Source organism: Nothoprocta perdicaria, unplaced genomic scaffold (assembly GCF_003342845.1).
Source record: "Nothoprocta perdicaria isolate Ctin4 unplaced genomic scaffold, notPer1 scaffold_1, whole genome shotgun sequence".
Taxonomy (NCBI): Eukaryota; Metazoa; Chordata; class Aves; order Tinamiformes; family Tinamidae; genus Nothoprocta; species Nothoprocta perdicaria.
Window position 1 is genome coordinate 2,331,790 of NW_020454093.1, and position 25,711 is coordinate 2,357,500.

General features: G+C 38.2%; 1 protein-coding gene across 2 annotated transcripts in view; it reads left to right on the plus strand.

The window, feature by feature from the left end:
- Nucleotides 1-685: 685 nt before the first annotated feature.
- Nucleotides 686-25,711, plus strand: part of MCCC2 (methylcrotonoyl-CoA carboxylase 2) — a 29,790-nt gene continuing 4,764 nt past the window's right edge. Inside the window, exons 1-15 of one of the 2 annotated variants that reach the window (XM_026036150.1) lie at nt 686-733; nt 2,841-2,907; nt 5,733-5,817; nt 6,084-6,185; nt 6,707-6,834; nt 7,493-7,605; nt 12,261-12,374; nt 16,882-16,946; nt 17,766-17,865; nt 18,698-18,793; nt 20,006-20,078; nt 20,280-20,356; nt 23,224-23,290; nt 23,529-23,685; nt 24,483-24,597. In XM_026036150.1, coding sequence (XP_025891935.1) covers nt 698-733; nt 2,841-2,907; nt 5,733-5,817; nt 6,084-6,185; nt 6,707-6,834; nt 7,493-7,605; nt 12,261-12,374; nt 16,882-16,946; nt 17,766-17,865; nt 18,698-18,793; nt 20,006-20,078; nt 20,280-20,356; nt 23,224-23,290; nt 23,529-23,685; nt 24,483-24,597 — 1,395 coding nt within the window. In that variant the 5' untranslated portion in view covers nt 686-697. Of the gene's footprint in view, nt 734-1,856; nt 1,947-2,840; nt 2,908-5,732; nt 5,818-6,083; nt 6,186-6,706; nt 6,835-7,492; nt 7,606-12,260; nt 12,375-16,881; nt 16,947-17,765; nt 17,866-18,697; nt 18,794-20,005; nt 20,079-20,279; nt 20,357-23,223; nt 23,291-23,528; nt 23,686-24,482; nt 24,598-25,711 lie in introns of those variants that run through there. The other variant, XM_026036160.1, reaches the window with a different exon arrangement.

Sequence of the window (25,711 nt, forward strand, 5' to 3'; positions counted from 1 at the left end):
GGCCGCCTCCTGCCGCCGCGGCGCCGCCGGGGAGCAGCCCGGAGCGCAGGGAGCGCGGCCTGCGGGGCCGGCTCGCCCCGGAGCGGAGCGGCCGCAGCTGCGGGCTTTAAACACAACAACCACAGCAAATTGTGTCTGCTTTGTGTGTGCGGCTGGAGTTTACACGCACACGCGTTTCCCAAGCCAGAAACGCTTCACAAACCGTAAACAACCGCTAATCATTTATCTACTAACTCACCTAGGCTCTCGTTGGACTTACCTTTGGATTTCCAAAGGAACACGAGGTTTGGTAATTTTGTGTAGAACGTTTTTTTTTTTTTTACTTTTAATATTGAGGTGTTTGGGCAGCACTTTCCAGTGAGATGTCGGGATGGGACAAGTGTGTCAAACTGCTAGACAAGTCCGCTTGGTTGCATTCATGTGCTGCGTCATCCAAGATTTTGTTAAAAGTAATTTATAGGGCACTGCAAATGTACGTAAAGCTTCCCAAACACACAAACTGCCGTGGTCGCAGGCAGGAGGTGCGTAACCGTCTGCCACACGTGCAATACAGGGCACAGTGGTGCAGACACAGGGTAAGGTCGGGGTAAGGCCTTCTCCCGCCTGTGTTTGCGCTTCCAGCCGTGAATTCAGCCGCGGCTGGGCCCCGTAGTTTGCACCGTCTCACAAACCAGACAGGGGGAATTCCAGTTTAAGAATGAGTCAAAATTCTGGAAAATTCAGCAGAAGGCAGGTAAGGACGACAGGCATCAGCGCTCACGGCCGTTTTGCCCCTGAGCAGTAACTCCCTTAACTCGTGCAGTGACTGTATTCTTTCCCTTTTGGATTTGCTTTACAGTTCCTAGAAACCCTCATAGTAACAGCAGAATTTCACAAAAATTGCTGTTGTAAAGGGTTCTCAAGTTGTTCAGCTTCCAGTTCTGTGTCAGCTCATTTACTTTTTTTGGCAGTTTTAATCCCAAGCCCATAAATGGGTGGAAGAATTAACACATTGGGCTTGGGGGCAGCCTGTCCCGTGTGTATTCAAGTTCTATGACTAGATTTAAAAGCATCTTTACTCTTCCTTTATGAAATGCAAATGATGTATATGTCTTCTGCTAAAGACGTGATAGGATTAAAACCTGAAGGAAGTAATTCATTTAGATACAGTATTTTTATAGATGGTCCAAAAAATCCTTTCATGATTTTTCATGTGCAGAAGCTCAGTGGAAAAGATGAATAGGTGCAGCCAAAGTAGCTACCCTGAGTGTTAATTCAGAATGTAATCAAAAAGCAAATGTTTGATTACAACTGGTGTGCCCCTTCTAACAACTTGCGCCTGTTTTAAGTGTACTTTTTCCTATTTTAAAGGCTATTTATTTGTAGTCTCGGTACTCTGTGAAAAGGATGATTATATTTAGAGAAAACAGACTGCTAAACAAAGAGAAGGAGTGAAAATCAATTATGTACAATACTGGGAAATAAACTGGTTGGACAAATTGAAAGAGTATGGAGGGATTTTGTTATTTTTAATCACACACACAATCACCTTGAGTGCTTTAACAGTTGCAGATTTAGAGCTTTGCAATTGTACAGAATTAATGATGGCTGTTTTCCAGTTTCACAGAGGAAAAGCTAACTTGCAGTGACACTCAACAGATAGACAAAATTCAGGTTTGGGTTTCTTTGCTGGAGAATGTGGCTGCAGTGACAGCCTGGAGTCTCTGAAGGCTGAAGTTACAATAAGCAGCTAAAATACTTGGAATGTGAAGCACCTGTCTGTGCTGTCTGAATGTGAAGCACCTGAATGTGTTTTTCCTCATCCTTTCCATCGTGGTGCCCTGCTSTGACTGAGAGGGAGCTGCTAAAGTTTAATTGCAGCACCCATTACTTGTAGGGACAACCCTAATTTTGACTGTTCACGTCTGAATATGAAGAGTTGCTAGACAGCTAATTCCAGCATACAGGTAGTCTCTGGTTTMTTGTAAATGAGAGGTAATTAGACGAGGCAGTATGAAGTTTTATACAGCAGCTGACACATTCTGACACTGCAGTTACACATTTTAAAGAGGTCACAGTTATTAACATCTTTGAAAAGCCAAGATTGGCTTTCTAATATATTTATTTAGCAAGGAAATGGTAAAAACTGCTATAATGAGGATGCTGCCTTAGATAACTGAGCGCTATGTTGAGCTCAGAGGCAGACAGCTCATATTCAAAGCTCTAAGAGTCTTTTTGCTTTTGTAAGAGAGAGACTGGCAAGAAGACCATAYTAGAGTTCTTGAAAAGCTGTTTTATCTTTATGTTCTAGCTAAGTGGCAACAATGTGATATTATTTACAATTATCTATTTTTATTTATTATTACAATTATTTATTATATGCAATAAAAGTCTTTCATTTGTTACGAGAGATATAGAAACACTAACTTTGAATCCTTTTTTTTTCCTCCAAATTGAACTGAAAAAAAAAAACAAATTATGACAAAAATAATAAATCCTGAAAAGTGCCACTTTGGCTCTGTAATGGCCAATCTCATTTTTGATTGATTAAATTTAGAACAGGTCTGCTACAGTCTGAATTCACTCGGGAATATATAAGCATAAAGCTTTATGAACGTGCTTGAGATGTTTGAGGAAAGATCATACATAGGTAGAAATTATTTTATAAAAAATGTGCTTTCAAAAAGAAAAAAGGAATTTCCTACTTTAAAGAGCATACAGAACTGGGACTTATTAAAGTAGATTGAAATCTTGAAGAGAGAGAAAAAATGTGTACTGTTTTCTCTGGTTTTATTTTTTTTCATTAAAATAACATACTGTTATTCAGTTAAAAGTTGAAATGCTTATTTTTCCCCACACAGGAAAATTATGAACGAATGAAAGCACTAGTAAGAGACCTCCAAGAGCAAGCAGAAAAAATCAAATTAGGTAAGTGTAATAGTCCAGTTTTTAGAATATTTCTTTTAAACTGCTCTCAAAATAGTGTTTTTTTTTCTTATAGCTATATATTCATGAACAGTTCATTCAGTTAAAACATAACTAGATAATAGTAGGCAAACAATTATTTGATAGTCTGAATCTATATCTGATAAATTTCATCAGTTGAAAATCTTAAAGAGTTTATGTTCAGGCTAATTCAGTTCAAAATTTATTTACTTTTCTTTAATAACTCAGCTTTAACAAAAAGAGACTTAAGTAACGTGTCYGTAACATTACCATTTATTTATTTTACCATTTAATTTAGAGTTTTAACACACTTGTTGTTTGCTATTTGAATATCACAGTAATCAATTGCAAACAAGTGCATAAAATTATTGGAAACAGACAAAAAATGAAAGCAAGGCTAATTTAATAAAACAGAACATTAATTTCATTGCCTATAAGACAGAAAGTAAACAAAGTGAATAAAGAGTGGAAATTGGATGTGTAGAATTGGTTATTTTTCAACCTATTAAGGTCTTGGTARTCAATGACAATTAAATTATGTTTATTTAATCTAATGGCAGTGTTTCTTTGATAGATGGGATTATGAACAGAGGGGCTCTTACTGATACCCCTGTGATTTCCCCTTGAGCTGCTGCCTTGCTTGGTGCCCTGCTGCCTGCTCCTGTAACACGTCGCCTTGGCCAGTGTGTTTCTGATGGAGTTGCCTGCTTGGTCACTCATGCAGAGGGCTTAGAGAGAAGCTGGCAAAAGCAGGTCTGGGCTAGTTTAGAAGAAAAGGCAGTCTGTGCTTTATTTTCTCGACTTGTAGGGCTTTCTGGATGAATTCCAGKTAACTGGGGAGTATAAAATGAAAATGATATAAAAATGCTTAACTGTGCTGCCAGAGGTCGAGCGTGCCGCTTTGATGCCCCCTCTTTGTGTGCATAGTGATACTGTTTATCTCTTCCTCCTATATGCTTTTTCCCATGTGATACTATTTCTTTTATAGCGTTAGAAAGGAGTGCAGTTCAGACTGCAGGCTCAGGGCATGTTAATACAGCCTGTGGAGAGTAGAATGGACCAAGACTGCTAAGTCTGTCATGCAAGTATGAGGGAAAAATACGGTCTTGTGTTGAATATTTTAAGGAATAAATGCATTTTTTTTTCTTGAGGAAGAGCCAACCCTTGTTGAATGAGCTCTTCCTGGAGATGTGTAATGCAGATTGCAGTCCGTATTTGTTACTGTGGTGGGCAGCACTTTTGTGAACCCTTACCTTATTTTACTCCATCATCCCCAGCATTCCCATCATCARTCATTCCCATCGTTCCCAGCAGGAAGATGGTCCCTGGCACAAAAAAATACAGTCTATAGCACAAGGCAAGAGATGCTTTACTGACGTCAAGAACAAGAACATCCAAGATGCTCTTAGTCTCCATGATTAATGGTAATCAAAGCACATTAAGAGTCACAGTTAGGCTCTTGTAGATGCTGTTGTAGAAAAGAACATTGGAGGTTTCGGATTAAACACCTCCCAAGTCTGTTTCACTGGTGGAGMGGCTGTTGTTCACAGTGTCCAGGACAGCTCATCTGCAGTGCAGTGCATTTCTCAGCCCTGAAAGGGACGTGTTTAATAGAATGGTTATAGGGCCTGGAGACGAGGGGTTTGATTAGTGTGTGACAAAGTGAGAGGACAAAAATCACAGGTCAGAAAATGAGGTTTGCAGGAGCACTCGGGGTGTAAATGAGCAGGGCAAGACTGTCTGTGGCAAGGTCAGAGAAAAGGATRTTGTACTAATCACGACGTGTGATGCTGAGAACTTGGGTGAGAGTGTTAGGTCTGTGGGTGGACATGAGCGGCTGTATCTTATGAGACTTGTGCGGAAAGTATTTGTAAGATTTAAACTGAGACTGGTTATACAGGCCTAAAGGACAGTCTGAATCAAAGAGAAAGCGTAATTTTCTGGCCTGCCTTAGCAGGTGTGAAATGGTAGTGATGGAGGGGGGGATCAAGGAAGGAGGTTAGAGGGAGAACTTGGAAGGACAGCTTAAAAGCTCTGCTTTAGCAATGCTGAGCTGACAAGGAATCCTAGAAGTCTCCTGGGCAATGATAGCAAAGCAGCACCTTCTGTATTTTGGACAGGGGAGACGACTGGAAAGTGAAGAGGTGGATCAGCCATCTGTGTACAGAGACATTCTTTAGATAAGCTGTTGTTATTAAGAAGCCAAGATGTGTCAACAAATCTTGAGTATGGAATAAAACAAAACTTCAGCAAGCAAAATATATGATATAGGATCACCTTGAGTAAAGGATTGAACTGAAGCAAAGATAAATACAACATTTATATTAAATGCTGTGTATCCTAAGTGTGATGGTTGCAGCTTCAGAGTAATTTAAGAAAGTGGTTCCTGACACTGCTGGATCTTTCAGGCTTGGAGTCAGCAACGTGTTTAGAAGCAATTTGGGGGAAAGTGTGTTTTGTACTTCTCATTATTATGCTTTCCTCTATGTCTGTTCTTGTTGCCAGTTACTCTTTTCATTGACAAAAAGTGGGGGATAGTTTTAGACAACTCGATTTATTAAAATCTTTATGTCAAGATTAGCTATAAAGAATGACAGGGGAAATAGAATAGGTTCTGAAAAAATAAGCGTTTGCGTCAATACCTTAACTCTGTTTGAAGTGTAAACCATTATTTATTAAATGTTATATTAAGGTCCATATTTCAATAACCGTGAACCCTTCAGTGTTTCCACCCCAAGTTTTAATATAGGTGGTGATTTATTTATCTTTGTTCGCAGTAAGTCTAATGAATGACTGTTGTCTCACAGGAGGTGGAGAAAAGGCCCGTAAGCTTCACACATTAAGAGGAAAGCTGTTACCCAGAGAGAGAATTGACAGGCTTATTGATCCAGGGTAGGTACTTTTTTAATAACACCTCAGATTCTCTTTGGTGTGTAAGCAATGTAGCAGTCTTGGTTTCTCTTTAGCTTCCATAAACATGTTTACATTAGAAATTTCACGTATGTGCTGTTTGAAATGCTCATCTCTCTCCCTCTCCCTCTCTCCCCTCTGGTAATATTKTGTTTTTAAAAATTGAATCTTGTAGGTGAGATTCAGTAACAGGAAAATACGAGGTTGACCTTTTTAAAAATCCTATCAAGATATTTCTCGTTTTTCAGGTCTCCATTCTTGGAGTTCTCCCAGTTTGCAGGTTACCAGTTGTATGGTAAGGAAGAGGTACCAGCAGGAGGCATTATCACCGGCATTGGGCGAGTGTCTGGGTGAGAGATACCACTGAGTACCTTATTAATGAAAAGGAAAAAAGATGTAACTCTGTTTACTTTTCAGTGTTAAGATACTAATCTTCAGTATTCCACTTTGGAGATTAAAAAAAAAAAAAAGAGAAGCTGCTGTCTGTCATTTAGTTTTATCTAAGATGAAGTAATTGTTTTTTTTTTTTTGTGTTAATTAATGTGTCCCATATTTAAGCAGAGCCTCTCTGTTAACATACATAGAGGTTYTCTTGTCTGATGAAGGAAGATTGGCATATCAGTAAAGTTATTTTCAAAGGATAGAGTGGTATGCAAGACTAAGAATTAGGTTTGCTTGATGAAAGTTGCACTAAGACTAATGTCAAAATTAAATGTGGTATTATACAGAATAATAATAAATAATAAGTTATTTTTGAAGAAATTAAGTGAGGAGAGTGTTTTCTTTCAGCATCCCAGAGACTTCAAGGGTCCTGGGATGTTTGTTTATTAGAAACATTTTTTTTTCTTTCATAAATGTGTTTTACTTTTAGAGTGGAGTGCTTGATTGTTGCTAATGATGCAACTGTCAAGGGAGGAACCTATTACCCCATCACTGTTAAGAAACATTTACGTGCTCAAGAAATTGGCATGCAGAATCACCTGCCATGTCTATATTTGGGTAAGTCCCATCGCAGGAAGAGCAAATGTCCTGCGAAGGGTGATGCAGGATCTCTAGATAAAAGACTGCTTCTTTAAATGGGTGCCCTTCAGACTGATGTATTTTCATGATCTTGGAGTGGACAGGCAGCCGAAAGGGGGCACAGCCTGAGGTAGGACACGTATAAATGAAGCTTCTTTGAAGACTGTAAGGTTGAAAGGTCTTCAGTAGCTCTGTACAATCAGAGGGTGAAAGTACACGTGCTGCACATATCTCAAAGACAGTTAATGGTAATTAGTCTCTTTATTTAGTCTCTTTATTTTGGAACTTGAGACAGGATTGCAGTGGAAAAAAATAAAACTATGCATTGAAAGCATTCTTATTTCAAATGTGTTTTGCTGTAATGTTAGTTTAGAAGTTTGTGTAGGGAAGTACTACTGCATCTCTAAATGCATCTGCATCTATTTTCCATTAAAACATCTGGGGCAGATATTAGTTGCCTGTGTGGGGTTATAAATGTTATTTTTTCAAGCAGAATATCTTAGTACACCTAGATTTTTGGCAAGACACTTAGTGATAGCAAATGCAGATTTTAAAAAGACGTGTAAATATTTTACTAAAAAACTTAAATCACTGTGCAATATAAAATGATATGTTAATGTATTTTCTTTCAATTTAGTTGATTCTGGAGGAGCCAATTTACCTTGGCAGGCAGAAGTATTTCCAGATCGAGATCATTTTGGTCGTGTTTTTTATAACCAAGCAGTCATGTCCTCGCAAGGAATTCCACAGGTAAATTGCTTTTATTTAAGGATGAAATACACTAACGAGGTTTTATGCCTGCTGCTTTTGTCTGGTTTCAAGCCTCATACCTGTGCTTTACATTTTTGACAGCAAGAAGTTGTGTTGACCTTCTTGGTCCAACCTAATGGTCTTGTCTGGGGTTTGTAGGCACTGTAAACACAATGAATGTTCACAAAACGTCATCATAATTTTGAAGAAGCTGCCTTCATTCTTGGCCTTAGTGTTACTGCCATGACCTTCCTGCTTCTGTCTTGAAGTGGGAGAAAAGAGGAATAGATAGCATGATACGTAAAACTGCATGATGAAGCACTAGGAAGTCTCTTGGAGCAGCTGATTATTCTGCATCAGTGCTGCAAAGGTGAAGACCCTTCTGATGATGGCTAGTAATGAGGTGACCTTTTTGCTAAAGGGGTCCATATATATATATTTATATATCCATTGCTGTATATACTGTTGTACTGTTTGATAAAACTACCTTGACAAGGAGTCATCCTATAATGTATTGATGATGCACAGAATTACRGTTAGTCACAAGTCCTGGATTTAGAAGTGCTTCTGTGTGTGAGCGTTTTCAGGAGTCTGGGGACAGTTTTCTGGGGCAGCTGCTGGGCTGGTGACCCAGGGAAGATGCTCTGCTGGGTGTGCTCATGAAGGGTGCTGGGCTGGTTGGGGCTTGTCACTCTTCTATTTTCTTCTCCTTTCGTAGCAGTTTCTAACAGTTACTTTTTTGACTAGTGCTGAGCAATGAGCAAATGTTTCACTGATTGATTTTTTTTTATTATTATTTTTTTTTCTCCTTGCTGGTCACTCACTGTTGTGGTGCTGGGTAGCCCCAGGCACTGGGAAGAGTCACTGGGAAGGACTATGTGGGTTGAAGCAAGCTCGTGGCCTCTTCAAAATTCCTTTGTTAGTTGTTCAGGTTTTACACCGTGTGTTGGGCTGAGCCATGTATGCATTTCCCTCATGCTGGTCTGGCTAATCTCAGCGAGACACTTGAACTCGTTTGATCAACTCAGAAAGAAACATTTGCACCAGCTGATCCACTCATCAGATACATCTGCTTATCTAACATGAAGGTCATGCTCTGGTGTCCTGTGTGTAGAGCTGAAGTCAGTTCTCTGCACAATAGATGTCATGAATGAGTTGCATCCTACCTGACTGCTGAGCCTCATGGGCACTGCATACTTTGTCCATCTCCTCTGAGCTTTCTTCCATGCTTGTGGGTCAGTCACAAATTGTCAGCTTGGAGCACGTTTGTATGTGTGGGATGAAAGAGAGTGAAAGAGGTTATGAGGATCTTCCACCTGACCAGAAACATTGCTATCAAATGCGAGGCTCAGAAACAGCTTTTGGAACCTTGGGGAATGGTTTAGCTAATGTGTTTCATCTGGTTAACCTTASAGAAATATTTCACCAGTGTGTTCTTTTGGCATATTCAATTGTTTAATTCTCATCATGGATATTTGTTGGCAAAYAGCTTTTACTTTATCTTTTTCTTCTTATCTATACCTGTAATTTAGAGAGGCAGCTTTGTAGGAACCGTTCTCATCTCGATTCTCTGCGTAGTTATGTTTGATTGAATTCTCTGGCCTGAGGGGAAAGAATGGAATGGAAAGCTGCYTTGCAGTGTGGAGAAGAAGCACTAGTCAAGGGGAGAGTCTTCCATCTGAGCCCTGCTTAGCAGACTTTGCTTTGCTGCAGTTGCTGAGGCAACTTGATTTGTGATAGCCCTTTGGCACTTGTTGGTCTTTAGACATTTTTATCTTTTCTGGAGACTCCTGAAATCCCCTGTCTCCAGACAAATCTAAAGCAGAAGACTCCCACCCTACCCAGCATAGCTTTAGCTCATCTGTACAGAGCTTCTGCAGTTCATTTCTTTTCTAGCATTTCTTTTCTTTTCTACTGGTGATTAGCCAGGTATTGTGATGCAAAGTAATCTGTATTTGGAACAAAAATATGCAGAGAGAAAGATACTTTTGGACTGTAAGCAGCTTATCTGCTTGGCTAACTCACAAGCTGCTCTTCCCCTGGAGTCACTGACAAGTCTATCTTACAGATTTGTGCTCATAAATAACATTGGTCCTAGCATGTTTGTGGAACAGCAAGCAAGTGTATTGTCAAAGAAGATAGTCCCATGGCTGTTGGGCTGAGTGAACCTCAGGAGCATTTTGAACAAACTTTGTTTTTTTCCTGAGGACTTCAGTCATTGTCTGGTGCGGTAGCGATGGTGTTTAAATGTGGTGTCAAAGATGAAAGTGTAAATCAAATGGCACGACTGCAATAATTGACTTTACACAGGATGCTGTCTAATGTTTTGTTGGTGTTTTTCTGAATATTTTGAAAAAACACACATTTATTTGTACCATTCTTCAAAAAGTTGAAATTCTTTTTGTATGATGGCCACCTGATGTCACGGTAGAGTAGTATTTTAATTTTATACAGCCAAAGAGTACRTTATATGTAGGAAGGATTTGCCTTTTAAAAAAAGTAATTCTCTTTGGGTATGACGTGGCAAAAGTTTAACTTTCTTAGTTTGATGCATTTATTTTTTTATAATGTTAATAATATGCTAGTAATACAACTATTTATATAAAAAGGGGGAAAAGCGTCCAKGAAAGTGCTTACTTCATTTAAAGARGTTTTGTAGATGTCTGTTTGTTTTGTTTGAGGAATGTTTCATTTCAGAAGGTGCAACTAATATTTGTAAATCTGCTGGTGGTTTTATCACCACACATTGTGGTGGGCAGAATGATCTTCCCTACCTGAGCAGATGTCTTATCAGGAAACAGAGTTACGCTCCCCCTGATTTCCATCCAGGTTCATTCTTCAGACCTGTGAATTTGGATGCTGTTAGTTTTACATCTGCTGGAGTTTTTTGCAGCTTGTTTCATCAGCTCACCAGCCCTTTTCAATTCTGACTTTAAAGTTTTCTTTTTTCTTTTTTTTTTTTTTTGTCAGTTGTCTATGCTTTAATTTCCTCATCTGCTTTTGCCTATGACTAATTTATTATACTCCTACTGCAGCTTGAAATTGCCCTGATGCCTGTATGACTGTGAATCAGAAAGCTGTCATTAGCTTCCCATTAAGCACTTTGCAAGCTCTCACACTCAGGTGTTGCATGGATGCCATGGGGAGCTGAGTGCTCTGTATAAAATACGGTGTCTGTGTATTCAGGGCTGTAGATTTTTATTGCCCTTTTAGTTATCTATGCAGTAATTCACTCAGAGTGAAGTTAAGAAGTTGCATGTTAGTATGAGTATTTGAGGTCATGCTTTTTGACCTCTGCATTTGGAGGTGTAATGTATATATTGGAAAAGGTAACATCTGAATTAACATTTAAATACGAACACATTTTTCTCAGTGTAAGTTGGTAATTAGAGGAGAAAAAGTAGCAACTCCAAAAACCTTGGGGGGRAAAAAAAAGACTTTTTTTCCCTACTTACCTCCTTTTTAGAGGCTTAYGTTGTGCTTTTACTGCCCAATGATATCTCTTAAATGCACAGAGATGTATTACAGATTAATCTGTAAGAAGTGTGTAATTTTGAGTATAATTTAAAATGCTGTAGTTGGTTGCTAAAAAAAACTGATGATAGCAGTTTAGCAAATGTCATCTATTCCTGCTTCAGATACAGGTTATGTCATTTAGACTTTATTCTGTGCCTCTATTTAGTATTACTGCATGCTGCCTTTGTTTAACAGCAAATTTTAGCAGTTACAACAGAAGACTACTTAAAATAAGCTCCAAATATACTTTTCACAAAATAGCATTATATTGTGGTTTACATTTTATTTTTAATGATTGTTTAAAAAAAAAGCAATAACTTAGACAGTTATTTTCTTATTATCTGTCTTTTCCATATGAATATTCCACCTCTGCTGCTCTATAAGCTGCTTTGAAAGGATCCTTATTTTCTRGGAAGGGTTCTCCTGAAGGAGAAGTTAAGAGAGGATTTTGCTTGCATGACCATATGCTGCTGCTGTATTCATCCTGTCCGGCAYTGAGTCACTTCTGCATAAGTGCCACCCAGCAATTGCTAGTTAAATTGGTCACTGGTTAGATGTCCATCTTGCAGTTAGACACAGAATGAGGCAGGTGTTACTCATGCTGTGCAGAGTTGTAGATCAAGCCTTAAAGGTCCTGCTAATGAGGTCGTTAATAACTGCCCCATTGAGAACTGAAGTTACATTGCCTCTCAGCTTGAGGAATTGCCTGCAAACACTCTTGATGTTGGTGCACTTGCACTGGTTAACAACATCTAACAACTTTTCTCTGCAGAAATAGCTTGAGAAGGTCTAAGCATAAATACCTAGAGCAGCCTCTTACAGTTTATTGTAATATAAATTTCCTGGCAGATGTAGACCCCGTAAGTATTTCATGCATGTAGCTCATGGTGCATCTTATATGAACTCCCCTTGTGCAGGCTGGTCTGAAAATCTTCAGTTAAAGGCTGTTGAAAAATAGAGCCGTTATTTATGCATTTATTTATTTATTTAAGGAAAAAGYACAAATAACRTTTGTTTTGCCTTGTAGTGCTCTTCCAGAATTGTATTAAAATCGCTACAGTGAATAAGAGTTGTTCAGTGTATTTGAATCTTTAAAAAGTTGGGCAACTTGTTGACCTGTGTTACTGTCTTCCCTACAGATCGCAGTGGTAATGGGATCCTGCACGGCAGGAGGAGCATATGTACCTGCAATGGCAGATGAAAGTATTATTGTTGGCAAGCAGGGAACAATATTCTTGGGAGGACCACCACTGGTAAGCTTGCAAAGATTGACACCTGTTTTGTGAGCTATTTTTGAATATTCTGTGGGTTATTTTGCCCTCTGAAATATACCTGAATGTTTACAGGCAAGGAAAATATGCTAAAGATGGAGTGTGTTGTATTTTCCTTTTATTCTTAGGAAAATGCTCATGAGGGAAATTAACCTTAAGAATTTCCATGAATCAAAGCCCACTTTCTAGTTAAAGGCATAATGGAGTTTGTGACTGTGCAAAATACTGCAGCAGAAGGTAGCTTATTATAGTGGTTTAGCTCTGTCAAAAAGGGGAGTGTTTCTGAGTGGTATTAGAGAATGAAGCTGTATTTCTTTGTGGTTAGCATAGGCTCAGTTTTATACCAAAATAATAATTTTACTGTCCAAGAAAAGGTTATTCAGAAATCTCTTAGAAATTGTACTTAACATGAAATTTGTCAGGAAAAAAAAAAGTTGCAGTAATAAATATTATGTCAGTGCATATATACAATATGCACTGACAATATATTATATGCAGTGCATATAAATATTATGTCAGTGCATATATACAATATATACAATAACAGGTAAGACAGCAGTCGATGGAACATTTCTAGTCTAAATGAAGCCTGACTGGATAAACTGTGAATCAATAATGATAAACTTTGAGATGATGCATCATTGAGCAAACTGGTCTGAGGCAGCACTTCGGTTCTCTTTTGGTAGAGTGTTTAAGGACAATTTGGCTGCTTCTTTTGCCAAAGCCAAGTGCAAATTGAATGTCTCTATTTGCAGTACTTTAATAGGCATAAATGGAGAAATTACTCCATAGCAACACTGTTGGTGAGGGTGTTACTCATCTGTAGGGCCAGAGGAGGGGGAGGCTGCTGCTGGGATCTGCTTCTTGCCGCTGYGTAAGGCACTGGGGAAATGCTGCAGGTCACTGCTCCCTGTGCTATAGGAAAGCAGCTGCGGAATTTTGGGCCAGTTTTTAAGACATGACTGTTAATTTCCTTGAAATCCTGAAGCCTCTATCCCGTGATGTTGTTCTGTGTTTACTTGCATGACATTGTTCTCATTTCCACAGTCAATTTTTGCCGTTGATTATTTGCCATCTCTTCAGTTTTTCTCTTCCCTGTTGTCTTGATGCTAAAAGTAGTTTTCTAATACACTTTTTTTTCCCCCCAAAGGTCTATGGATAGATAAATTTTAGTTCTTGTGCAGTTAAAAAAAACCCCTCATTTAAACTTTTTTTTCTTTTTTTTTTTTCTTTTGAGTGGCTGCTAATTGCAGTTCCAGAACTTCCTAGGTAAATTCGGAGTGTACTGGACATAAGGACATAAGGAAGACGTGGTGGTGGGCTCCRCACAAATACAAGCATGCTTCACCCTCTGCTTTAGTTGAATAATGCATTTAGCTTCAGGTATTCAAGTTGTTTCAGTGCAGGCCTTCCAAGCTGACAGAAAGACCAAAGGAATCAGCCAAAGCAGACCAATAGTAGCCACTTCTTGATGAAGCTTGGCCATTTGATGTTAAATGATTTACTGCTCATTTCCTGTTAGAAGTTCTCTGGCACTGACTGTTTTAAAGTCTTATCAAAGTCTGTGTTCCTCTTTGGATTATATTAGTCTTGTTTAGTTCATTGTTGGTAGGCAAGTACAAATCTTCCTTCAAAACTAAGTATTTTTGTGTAGATTTATCACTGTAATTTAGAAAAATATTAGAAATTTATTTGTGAAAAGTGATATATATATATATATATATGAGTGAAAATATTAGTTACAAATAGTCTCACTAGTTGCATCAATAACGTTCATATATTTTTCTGTTGAGGCAGGAAGATTAGTAGGATGAAAGAAACAGACTTTTACACATGACTACTAACGGTCGTCTTCTCCCGCTGTGAATACCTGCCGCGGGGGCAGGAACGTGGTCACAGCACAGAGCCTTTCTAGGGCCAGCCCAGCTCAGTAGCTTCCATCCAGGGTGTATGCCATGACAGGAACGACTCCAGGCCTTGTTCAAGTTCACTTTGTTGCAGAAGCTGAGCTAATAAATCTAAAAGACCAGGGTAAACTGTCCTGATGGGGAWGGTGAGAGTGCTGGAGCAGTGCACCTGAGAGAGTAAGTCCCAGTGGGACTGCTAATACCCAGTGCCACCTAGCAAGCTGGCTCTCTTTCTGAGAGGATGTAATCTGCTAACGCTGCAAGGGAATTGAAGTTGTGTGTCACTGGAGAGGTGGAAGTTGTGCAGGGCACTCTTGCCAGGATAGGCAGCTGAAAAAAGGTAGCCTGATTCAAGTCTCAAGGAGAAGACTTGGCTAGGCAAGTCAGTGACAGTAAGGCTGCTGCACTGTCAGAAATGAAGGAAGCTTTTCACCACTTTCAGAAGAAGATGCCTGAGTTTCAAAAGTATCCTCCAGTTTCATCTGTTCCTTAGCAACCTGCAGATGTAATCATTTTATCTTTGTGCGTATAGACCAAACTTCAATATCTCTGTAGCTGCCAGCATTCTGTTTGGCAGGCATTCTCATATGCTCACTGAAAATATTTTGCTTGCTTTTCTGTAAACATCAAAATTAGTTTGAACTCCCCTGGAAATGTCCATTCCGTGTTGTAGCAGGTGTTGTAGCCATCATTGTGCACTCTATTCCCAAAATATCCTTGCCAATGAAGATTGGTCTGGGTCTTGCTGTTCGCTAAAACAAAACATCCTAAGGAAGTGAACAGAACAACTGGTGTTAGAACAAATCAGTCTTGAGATGTGTGTCTGCTAGGAAAGTGTAATGCGCTTGCATCCCAAAGTCTAAAGTGCAAGTTTCCTCACGGCTCCTTTTGGAAAGACTTAGGAGCAGATAGATTTCAGCATTAGAAATAGTAGCAAGAGGATTGTTGCTGCTCAGTAGTAACTTTGCAAGGACGTTCCTCTGACATCCTCACTCTTGACAATGCTGCTAGGGAGCTCAGGATACTCTGTTGACTCTCCGTTCTCTCTTGTATCATTCTCTCCTGTATCGTCACYCTACAAGCTTAGGATGTAGGGACAGGGTAGGTAGTGAGGTAGACTAAAAGCTGGCCGAGCTGTTGTTCTCAAAGGGGTGGGATCAGCAGCATGCAGGGGAGCTGGGGGCCCGTCACAGGTGGTATCTCCCAGGGGTTGGTGCTGGACCGTTGCTGTTCAGCATCTTCATTAATGGCCTGGAGATGGGACGGAGTGCCCCCTCAGCCAGGTTGTGGACATTACAGAYTTTGCAGGAGTGGCTGCTCCACCTGGTAGCTGTGCTGCCCTTCAGAGGGACCTCAGCAGCCCGGGGCAGTGGGCACACAGGCGTCTCAGGAAGCTCAGCCAAGGGAAGTGCAGATCCCTGCTTGTGGGGAGGAATAATCCCAGGCACCGGTACAGGCCAGGGTTGCTCTGGTTGGGAAGCAGCTTTGCAGAAAAGACATTGAAAGACAACTTGGGCATGAGCCAGCGGTGCGCCCTTRCGGTACCGGCCAGCTGGCTCCTGGGATTCCTTGGGAACAGGGATAAGAGCAGCTTGAGGGAGGTGACCTTTGGGGGCAGCTGTTAGGGTGAGTCCAGCGAAGGGCCACAAAGATGATTGAGAGCCTGGAGCATCTGGGACATGAAGAAAGGCTGAGGCAATTGGAACTGGTTCTCCTGGAAGAGAGGAAGCCCAAAAGGGATCAGTATCTGTAAGTGTCTGGTGGGAGTAACGATGACAGAGCTGAACCCTTCCCAAGGGTGCCTCGTGACAGGACAAGAAGCAGTGGCTCAAAAAAACTCTTTTAAAATGTTTTCCACGCAATAAATGATACTGTTTTATTTTAAGAAGAAATTCAATCACTTAAATTATCTTCTCAGATCTAAGATTTGACAGATTATGAGTATTATGTCATTAACGCACTCTGTTTAGAAAATGCTTCTTGTTAAATTACTGTGGGTGTAATCAAAGACTTGGGAAATTCAGACCGATACAGATTATTTTATGGTTGAAATAAGAAAGTTACAATTAGTGAAAGAAGAATCTGTGTAGAGGAGGCAGAGCAGACTTAGAAGAATGCTAAGTTTATATTGAGKTTTTTTTGTTTGAAACAAGGCAGAGGAGTATCGTGCATGAATTGCCTTTTTTTAAAGAAAAAGGAACATACGTTTTTATGACAGTAATYAGTTTACAGATTAAACCCATTTTTTTTGTTAAAATGCATGTTTATAAATACTGAGGTTGTGTAGGTRTACAGACACACATTACACAACCATGCAATCATAGCAGTAAATAGAAAATATTCTTGAAGAAAAAAACTACATATAAATAGTAGATAATAAAGATATGAAGACAGTTATCTAAACATGTTTTGAAAGAAAGATTCTGTGATTCTACATATTAGATRCTATGAGGGAGAGTAACTGGGGAAGTGTGRCTAAAGAAGAAACATTTTGCAAAGAACTTTCCTATTGCTAAGCCTGTATAAGTATTAATGCAAGACAAGAGCCAATTCTAACCCTTGTCTCTCTGTCTGTGTTGTAGGTAAAAGCAGCAACAGGTGAAGAGGTATCAGCAGAGGACCTTGGAGGAGCTGATCTTCACTGCAGGTTCATAGTTCTTTTCCTCCAGGCCAAAAGTTTTCCAGTACTTAGATTTTATTTGGACTTAAAGATTTTTTGTATCAAAATTCGGCACTGGTGAATCATTTTGTTGTTACGATGCTGTTAGTTTCCTACCTGAATTAGGATCTTACTTTTCTTTCATTTCTTTAAGCTACTTAAGTGCCTGCCTATTGTCATGCAGTAGCATGGGCTGTACAGAGGACATTTCTGTACTGTTTAACACTGATGGTTATTAGAATAATATATTTTCAGAAACATAATAGATTTTTGCAGGTTGTATTTTTCTTACTGTCAGTTGGAACTTAACTACAGGTGAAATCAGAGAGTCTATTATTTTTCTAAGAGAGTATTTCTTATCAAATAAAGACCTCTACATGCTTTTTAGTTTAACAAGTGGTATTAAACAAAGTYACATGTTACTGTAGAAAAAATGTATCATTTCTTCTTTAATTTGCTGAAGTGACTAAAGAATTATTTTTCAGGGCAGTCCATCATAGTGTGGTAAACATATTTTTCTTTATAATTTTAGAATTAACTTCTGTTTGAACAATGCTTGGCAGTTTTTATGTTGTCATTTTGATTTTTCATTTGCTAGAGTTCCTGTTTTGTTTTATTTCTGCTAATCTGAGTGAATTGTTTAAAAGAAAAATTCAGATGTGTGTTTGTTTTTAGACTAATTTTATAACAACATAGCTGTTTTATAGCATCTTTTTTAAATAAAGTCTTGTCTTTTAAAAACTCTTAATTTTCACTTTTGTCTATTGTTTTTAAATCTTTATATTAATCTTTATTTTTTGTGTACAGAAAGTCTGGTGTAACAGATCATTATGCTTTGGATGACAGTCATGCGCTTCATCTAGCTAGAAAAGCTGTAAGAAATTTAAATCGACAAAAGAAAGTGGATGTAAGTGTCTGGAACRTTTTTCTGAACGTACTCCTTTTAAATTAAGAATGCTCTCTGTTTTTTCTGGTTTATGCAATTCTTTTTTGGTCTCTGATTTTAAACACCTTAGAAATGAATCCAAAGGTTCAACTTTCATATTGCTGGTGTGGTTATGACTAATAAATGCACTGAGACTAGGGGAGAGAGTAAAGCAAGCAGTATGATCACAGCCATACCTCAGAAGCACACTTTAGAATGAACCAAGTCTTGCAAGGTCTTGTCTTTACTTCTAAGTCCAAGTGGTCATTCCCACTGACTTGATTTTGGTAGCTCAGGTGTCTAAAGTATGCTGATGATTTAAAATTTTCTATTAGAAAACAAGATGAATAATAAGTGTACAGTGGAAGAATTGCCTTGGCTTATTCTGAGGGGAGATGAGAAAGGATGAATTGAGGAATAAAGCTCAACAGCTGAAGGAAAGCAAGATATTGCATTTAGTGGCATGGCAAAAATCTTGACTGACTTTTCAAATCACTGTAATAGGGATAGAATGAAAATGAGCAAACGAAGTACATGCTAAATTTTTGTTAACAGGATAAAAGTTGTCAAAGTGCAGGTAGAAATAAATGCAGARGTGGAATGCAGCTGAGGATATTATGTTAGAGGGCGTTACTGTCCTTTGATTCAAACTTGATCTTTATGCAGAATGAGAGCAGCAAACCAGAAGTGTTGTGTTGCTGAAGGGTGGTAGTTACCRAATTAATTTGCATCTTTACCTTATTTAATCATTATGTAGACTAATAATTCCCTTGTTGCATAAATTGTTGTGTTAAATTGCAATTTTTGTACACAGGTGACTGTAGAACCATCAGAAGAGCCTTTATTTCCTGCTGATGAAATATATGGAATAGTTGGTGACAATCTAAAAAGAAACTTTGATGTCAGAGAGGTACGAGTGCAAACATAAGATACACAGGCACATATACAGAAACGCTCCATTTTCTTGCCAGAGAAACTGAGATCACTGTCTATGTCATCACTGGCAGGAATCCCATTCTGGGCCCATTATGAATATTTAGATGTAAAATCTTTTAAAATATTCTGGATGGTATTATCTAATAGATGCTTTACAATTTGATGTTTAAAATATCATGCTTTTTGGTTACACTTTTAAGAAGAATAAGAAATAAAAGGTTTTGATAATAGTCAAAGAAACCTGCCAGGAACCAATGAGCTTTTACATTGGTCAGGCCTTCTCAGTTATTTGAATGCTAAATGATACCACAGCTTTCTTTTTCTGCTAATTTTATCAATTAAAAATATTTAAAGATTTATGGAGATAGGAATATACTAAACATTTCAGTGCTCTCCCAAACCCCATGAGGAGACTGTTGTGTTCTGCTGCAGATTTTGTAGTAATTATGTGCCTCAGTACCATCAGAGACCATATCCTCCCCAGTCCCCTGCACAGATCACGGCCTTTATTTCACTTCCAGCTACATTGTTACTCTAGAAAGTGTCTGGTTTATGGCATCCCTGAGATATCTTATTAGAAGATAGTGGGATTCACCAGGAAATTTTTCATTGCTTGGATTTATGTTCTTTGAAATATCATCAGTATATTTATTGAAAATGTTTCTCTGTGTCTCAGAAAAACCTTAGGACAGATCTTCTTTTTTTTTTTTTTTTTTTTCTTTTTTTTGGTATGTCAAAACCTTAAGCAAAGCTGAAAATATATTTATCTCAAAGAAGGTGACTCATGCCTCAATATATGTTGTCTGTATAAATTTGGGTCTATTGATTAATGGTTGATATACCCAGAGGTACTGTTTTTGTTGAGATTGAACTAATCGGAAGAACTTTCATAGTGTACAACTATGTACACTACTAACTTTGTAGCTATTGCTTCACAATATTCTATGTCTTAAAATCCCTTTCTTTTTTTCATTAGCAGGTAGATTAATCACACCTTTTAAAGTGCATGGGCTTTGACACAGCCATCCAGGTTATTCCTGTAGGGGACTGATTCCCCTAAATGGGCAGTGTTTATGTTAAGTTGGATATTAGCATTATTATATTAGCATAATTAGAAACTATAAAGAAGTAGGGTCTCATTTGATTTTTTTCTGCTTTTGTTTGTGTGTGTTTTTTTTTCCTGAAGGTCATTGCTAGAATTGTGGATGGAAGTAAATTTGATGAATTCAAAGCCTTATATGGGGATACTTTAGTCACAGGTATTTAAAAATATTAAAATAATTCTGCATATAATCAAGCCCCAACTGCTTGATTTTGTTTTGTTCACCCCTCGGCATTCTTAATAATGAAGTTTTTCTTCGAAAGAAGATCAATTTTTTTTTTCAAGGGGAAGTGTTATCTGTATATTATAGTAAAATAAATATACCTGAAAAATTACACACTCTTTTACCTTTCTACAGGATTTGCAAGAATATTTGGTTATCCAGTGGGAATTATTGGAAACAATGGTGTTCTCTTCTCGGAGTCAGCAAAGAAGGTACTTAAATAGATTATTAGCTGCTTTGCAGTCCAGAAATGAATGCTTTTGTGGAGCATTTGCTCTTGAAGTAGCATTTAAAATGAGGAACTGCTTTAAAACATGAATGTGGACCTGTTGTGAAGTCCTCAAGTGGATAAGCAATAGCTTGATAAAGAAACAGTTGATGGGTTTAAAAACAGTTCTGTAAATGTTTCTGTTATGTGTAGGTCCACAGGAAAACATAGTTGCAAAAAGAATAGTTGAATGGCAACACAGTTGAAATACTCCATCCTGAAAATTGGAGCTATTAAAACAAAGTCCATGCTGATTGCTTATAAACAAAATAGTTTGGATTTTTAACTTCTACGGTACTTCACATCATTGTTTTTCCAGTAACTTCCAGCTTGAGTTATAATAATCAGTTCACAGATTTAATTTTCACTTTGCCTCAGCAGTTCCTGGATTAGACTATTGAATAAAATAGGCACATATTTTCTTCTCATTCTCCTAAAATCTGTGAACTGAAATAGCTGTTTTGTAGATTTTTGTAGAACCAAGGCCCCCTTGGTTGTAATTGTAAAAAGTTGTGTTCTGCAGTTTAAGCTCAGGGCTTGAGGAGTGCCTTAGTTTTCTGTGCACAGCACAGGGGTTACTTGCCTTGTTCTGTATTGTTTAGATACAAATGTTTACATTTTTTTCAAGATTGATGGCCAATTGATTTATTTTGTTCTTTAATAGTAATGATATATGTTGGTTTCCTTTTGRCCAGATCCTGAAACAAATGGAGAGGAAAGGAAAGTTGAAAAATTATATTTAAAAAAGAGGCTATTTGGAGAGGTTTGGAGAAAGGAAGCAATTTTTAATGGATTTATAGTTTATTAAAATAATTCACACAGTTGAGTTTCGTATACTGATAAGTATTTTGAACTTTGAGCACAAGGAACACTGTTTATTGAAGATAACCCACTATCCCATTGYGCTTGTTATATTTCCAGGGTTTCTCTGATGGTTAGTGTTTATTTTACTTTTTTTTTTTTCCTTCTCATCACTGGAAAAAAGGAAGGAATCTCAATTTCTTTGCTCTCCTTTTTTGCCCTTTTTTGCTGTATTGGTACTGTAAGAGGAGATAGACAAGTACCACTTGTTAAATAAGTGAAGAGACACCTTGACCTAGAACTTCATTTCTTCAAGAGTAGTTATCTAACAATTTCTCTATTTTTTAAAACGTTTCACTTGCTCTTTTTGCATTTTTTTTTTGTAATGGCAGAAATACTGTACTTTTCTCATGATAATCACTATCCTTTTGAAGCTTTTTTTTTTTTTTTTAAATTGGCTCAGGCTGCATTATCTTTTCTCTTTATTGTTTGCTTTTCCTAAGTTTTGGTACTGTGAAGAAATGAGAGCTTTTGCAGTTGCTGTGCTGCATACTGTATCTTTTATTTATTTATTTATTTATTTATTTATTTATTTATTTATTTATTTATTTATTTATTACCAGTAAGGTATAAATAGATGAGAGACTGAGTGAAAATATTTTATATTTATCAAATGGCAAAGTAAGTTGCATAAGTTTTACTTATATAAATGGCAGAATTTCAAGTAGCAGCTTCAGGTCTATTTTGCTAGGTTTATTTCTAGGTTATTGCTAGAGAATAGATTCAGCATTACAAGAGTACATCTTTCAGTTGAAGATATTTAACTTGTTCTTTGCATTTTCATGTTACCTTTTTAGTGTAGGAAACGTATATTGTTTTTCCTGTGTAATGAGGTGCAATAGAATACAGTAAAGAGAATAGAGATTCTAAATATCCTTGATAATGACTGTATAGCCTCATCTCACTTCTTTGCTGGTTTAGTAGATGGTCTGTATTTTTGCACAACTTCACTGTTTTTACCCACGTGCAACTGGCTAATAAATTCTTTATCTGGCCAGTTTTTGTTCAGTTCTGTAGGTTCATGGGATGCCTTGTTTGCATCCTAAACCTTCAACTCTTCAGTAGAAAGGTTCGAGTCTTGGAATCTTGAAAACATTTTTAACATTAAAAATGTGGAGGAACTAGGTGGGATGAGGCAGCAATGGGCAGCTACGCAGGGGCTGAGTCACTGCGGGGAGTTTTGCAGAGCATGACTTGGACCCAGTTTATTTAAGTGCAGAAGAAAAGCCAACAAAAGCAGGAATGGTGCAAAACTTTCCCAGTTTCTGGAGCAGATTCTCAGGACAACTTTGCTTCAAGGTTTTGTCTCAGTCCTCGGTTTGGTCTGTTTTCCTGCAGTGCCAAACACCAGCATCCATAGGCTGCTGTTGGTGGCTTTCCCAGCACACAAGCATCATGTGCCCTTGCTTTTAATTAACCCCAAAGTCTGTAGAAACAGTTACCAAGTTGCAGCTTGAAACTTTACTGGTTTAGATTATTTCTAGCTGAAACAGAGGCTTGGAATCTGTTGTCCTTTGCCAGAAAAAAAATGTCTATTCCTGGAAAAGATGGAAGAGGGCTAAGAGGGACAGTATTACCTGTCTGTTCTGAGGCTATATGGTTTCCCTGGCCTTGCCTTATAAAACACCATGTCAAACGCTGCACTGTGAAACTGTGTGTGGTTTAAATGCATATTGGCTAAGTAAAAGCAGTCAAGCTTTCTGCTATCAGCAATAATACTTCCCAAGGATATTAATTCTGATTTACCTTTGAACTTGCACACTTKGGGCATCTCCTAGCTTCCTTTAGAGGGAATGAATGTTTTGTAGACTGACTGGCTGGAGCAGYAGTCCATTTTTTTACGATACAGATACTCCCATGGACTTCAGGGGAAGCAGACTACCACTACAGCTGGTGTTAGTAATAGCTTCACTACTACAACAGTCAGTAACTTATTCTTTTTTTTCCCAGGGTGCACATTTTATCCAGTTGTGTTGTCACAGAAATATTCCCCTTGTGTTTTTGCAGAATATTACAGGTGAGTAAACTCAGTGTTGCAAAGGTTTGCTTTGTTGTGGGCCATGCTCTTTGCAGTTGAAGCTCTAACACTGAGGCAACATCTTTGTGCTTCATCTGTCTGCATCTCTGACCTGCCTGGCAACAGCCTGTCTGCAGTTACCTATGGTTTGTTCTGCTTTCTGGGTTTTCTTTTAGATGTGCTCTACTAGTAGCATTARTTACTGAGTCTTGTCTTTCTTTGTCTTTTAATGCACTAGGTTTCATGGTTGGTAGGGAATATGAAGCTGGAGGGATAGCAAAAGATGGTGCCAAGTTGGTGGCTGCAGTAGCGTGTGCCAGTGTACCCAAAATAACAGTAATTATTGGTGGATCCTATGGTGCTGGAAACTTTGGGATGTGTGGAAGAGCATACAGGTAAGTTTTGCTTAGAGTTATGATAGGAAATTGTCAGTTTGTGACTGATGATTCCTGTGACTGATGATTCCTGACTGATAGGAAATCAATCAGTTGTGACTGTCACACAACTTTAAAATCCCATTATTTTAACTTTTTCATTTTTTCTATTTGAGAAACCAGCAATTCTCAGTGAATACTGTCCTAAGTAAATAAGAGCAATAGAATCCTGTGGAGATTGCTGGGCTCGTAATGAGCCAGGTGACAGAGGAGTTCTCCTGACATGTAAATGTCCAGCTTTTCTCCCATTGTAGGGGAAATATTTTACAGTCCTAAGCAAACAATGGGCAGCAAGGGTAGTCCTGGGCCCTGACTCATGTGAAGATGACCTGCATATATGAAAAACAAAACCCTCATTCCTTTTAATAAGTTTAATTTTATGAGTAATGTTTGCAAAACCTCTAGGGATTTCTTTTTTTGACCCTTTGGCTATSACTCACATCAGTGTTTTTGATCTTTTCAAGACCACTGATGCTGTTAAAGTTGTTGTTGCTGATATYTGTTTTAAGAAAAGGATTCTTGGGGATGTGTAAGATGAAGTGGAGTAAGAAAGAGGGAAATAAATTTTTAAGATGCTTGATTATAGAGGTAGGAAACRGGCTTTTTCAGAATGTTGCAAACATTAGAGTACACGAATTTGCATTCATTAAAAGTCAGTAAAACTCAAAATTCTCGTTAATGAAAGTGCATTTTTAGCTGAGTGAGTGTAAATTCTTTACCAGGAAATTAACTGAGGTTTTATTTTCATGTTTAATCAGTCCAAGATTTCTTTACATGTGGCCAAACGCTCGCATATCTGTGATGGGAGGGGAACAAGCCGCAGCTGTTCTAGCTACGATAGCTAAGGACCAGAAAGCAAGAGAAGGAAAACAGGTACATCTTTCTGCCTTTATTTGCAGGGCTGTCATTATCACTTGCTCTTTCAGTGGAGGTGTTCACAGGAGCCACGAAAAAATGTTGCAGAGTGAGACACCATGGGCTGAGGTTCTCTTAACGTTGCCTTATTGCCCTGAAAAATGTGACGCATTCATCAAATGTTCTTGTTTACACCTAAATGTGAAGATTGTTCGTGACGTACTTTGTCCTCACTTACAGAAATATTTTCCTGTGCCCATCTTGTTGTATTTTGTGCACCAGCTTCATAGTCCTGCTCAAGATGAGCAGCCAGGGATCCTCGCTGTGTGGGAGTATAAGGAGGAATATGCGGGAACAGTGTCTTTCCAATTACCTTGGAAGCAGGCAGCTTTAGGGAAAGCTGAACCTCACATTATTCAGTGCATGAGAATTATGAAGCTCACAATAGCAGAAACCTGTAGAGTCTGGGGAGATATTTTTACTCGCTTCTCCATTTTAATTTAATTAGTGGTATTTTGTTTAGTTTCCAGTTTCTCTGTATGCTGCTTTCTGCTGTGTTTTTAAAATTTTATGATTTATATTTGTGTTGCTGCCTTRGGCATGTAATTTTAATGTGATGTATTAAAATTGATTAATTTATCATGAGTAGTGATCAGAGTAATGAAGCAGTATGTACATGTCATTGCTATGGTTCTTTATTCCACTCTGCTTGGCCTTTCTGTGGATAGAACCATACTCATCTCTGTGTCATTTTCTCAGATCTCAGTGTTTGACAGGGTGATGCCCAGCAACTAGTTTGAGGAAGAGTAATTGTAGCTAGTGTCMATGACATGGGTTAGAGGCTTGGAAGCTGTCTGAATTACGCTCTATATTGTGGAACAACCCAACAGGAGAATGGCACAGACTTGATTTATTAAAAGTTTTGCCAAAGGAAGGTCAGAAGAGTGTTTAATGAATAAAGTGACTTCAGTTGTTTTTCAGATGTTAATCATCATTCATTCTTATACTCTGTTAATAAGAACTCATCTTACCATCAGCAGATAGATGAATAAATACTTTTTTTCCTATATATTTTTATTCCCATCTTCCCCCCAGTTTTGAAAAGTGGTATTTTAATTCCACCATCAAATAT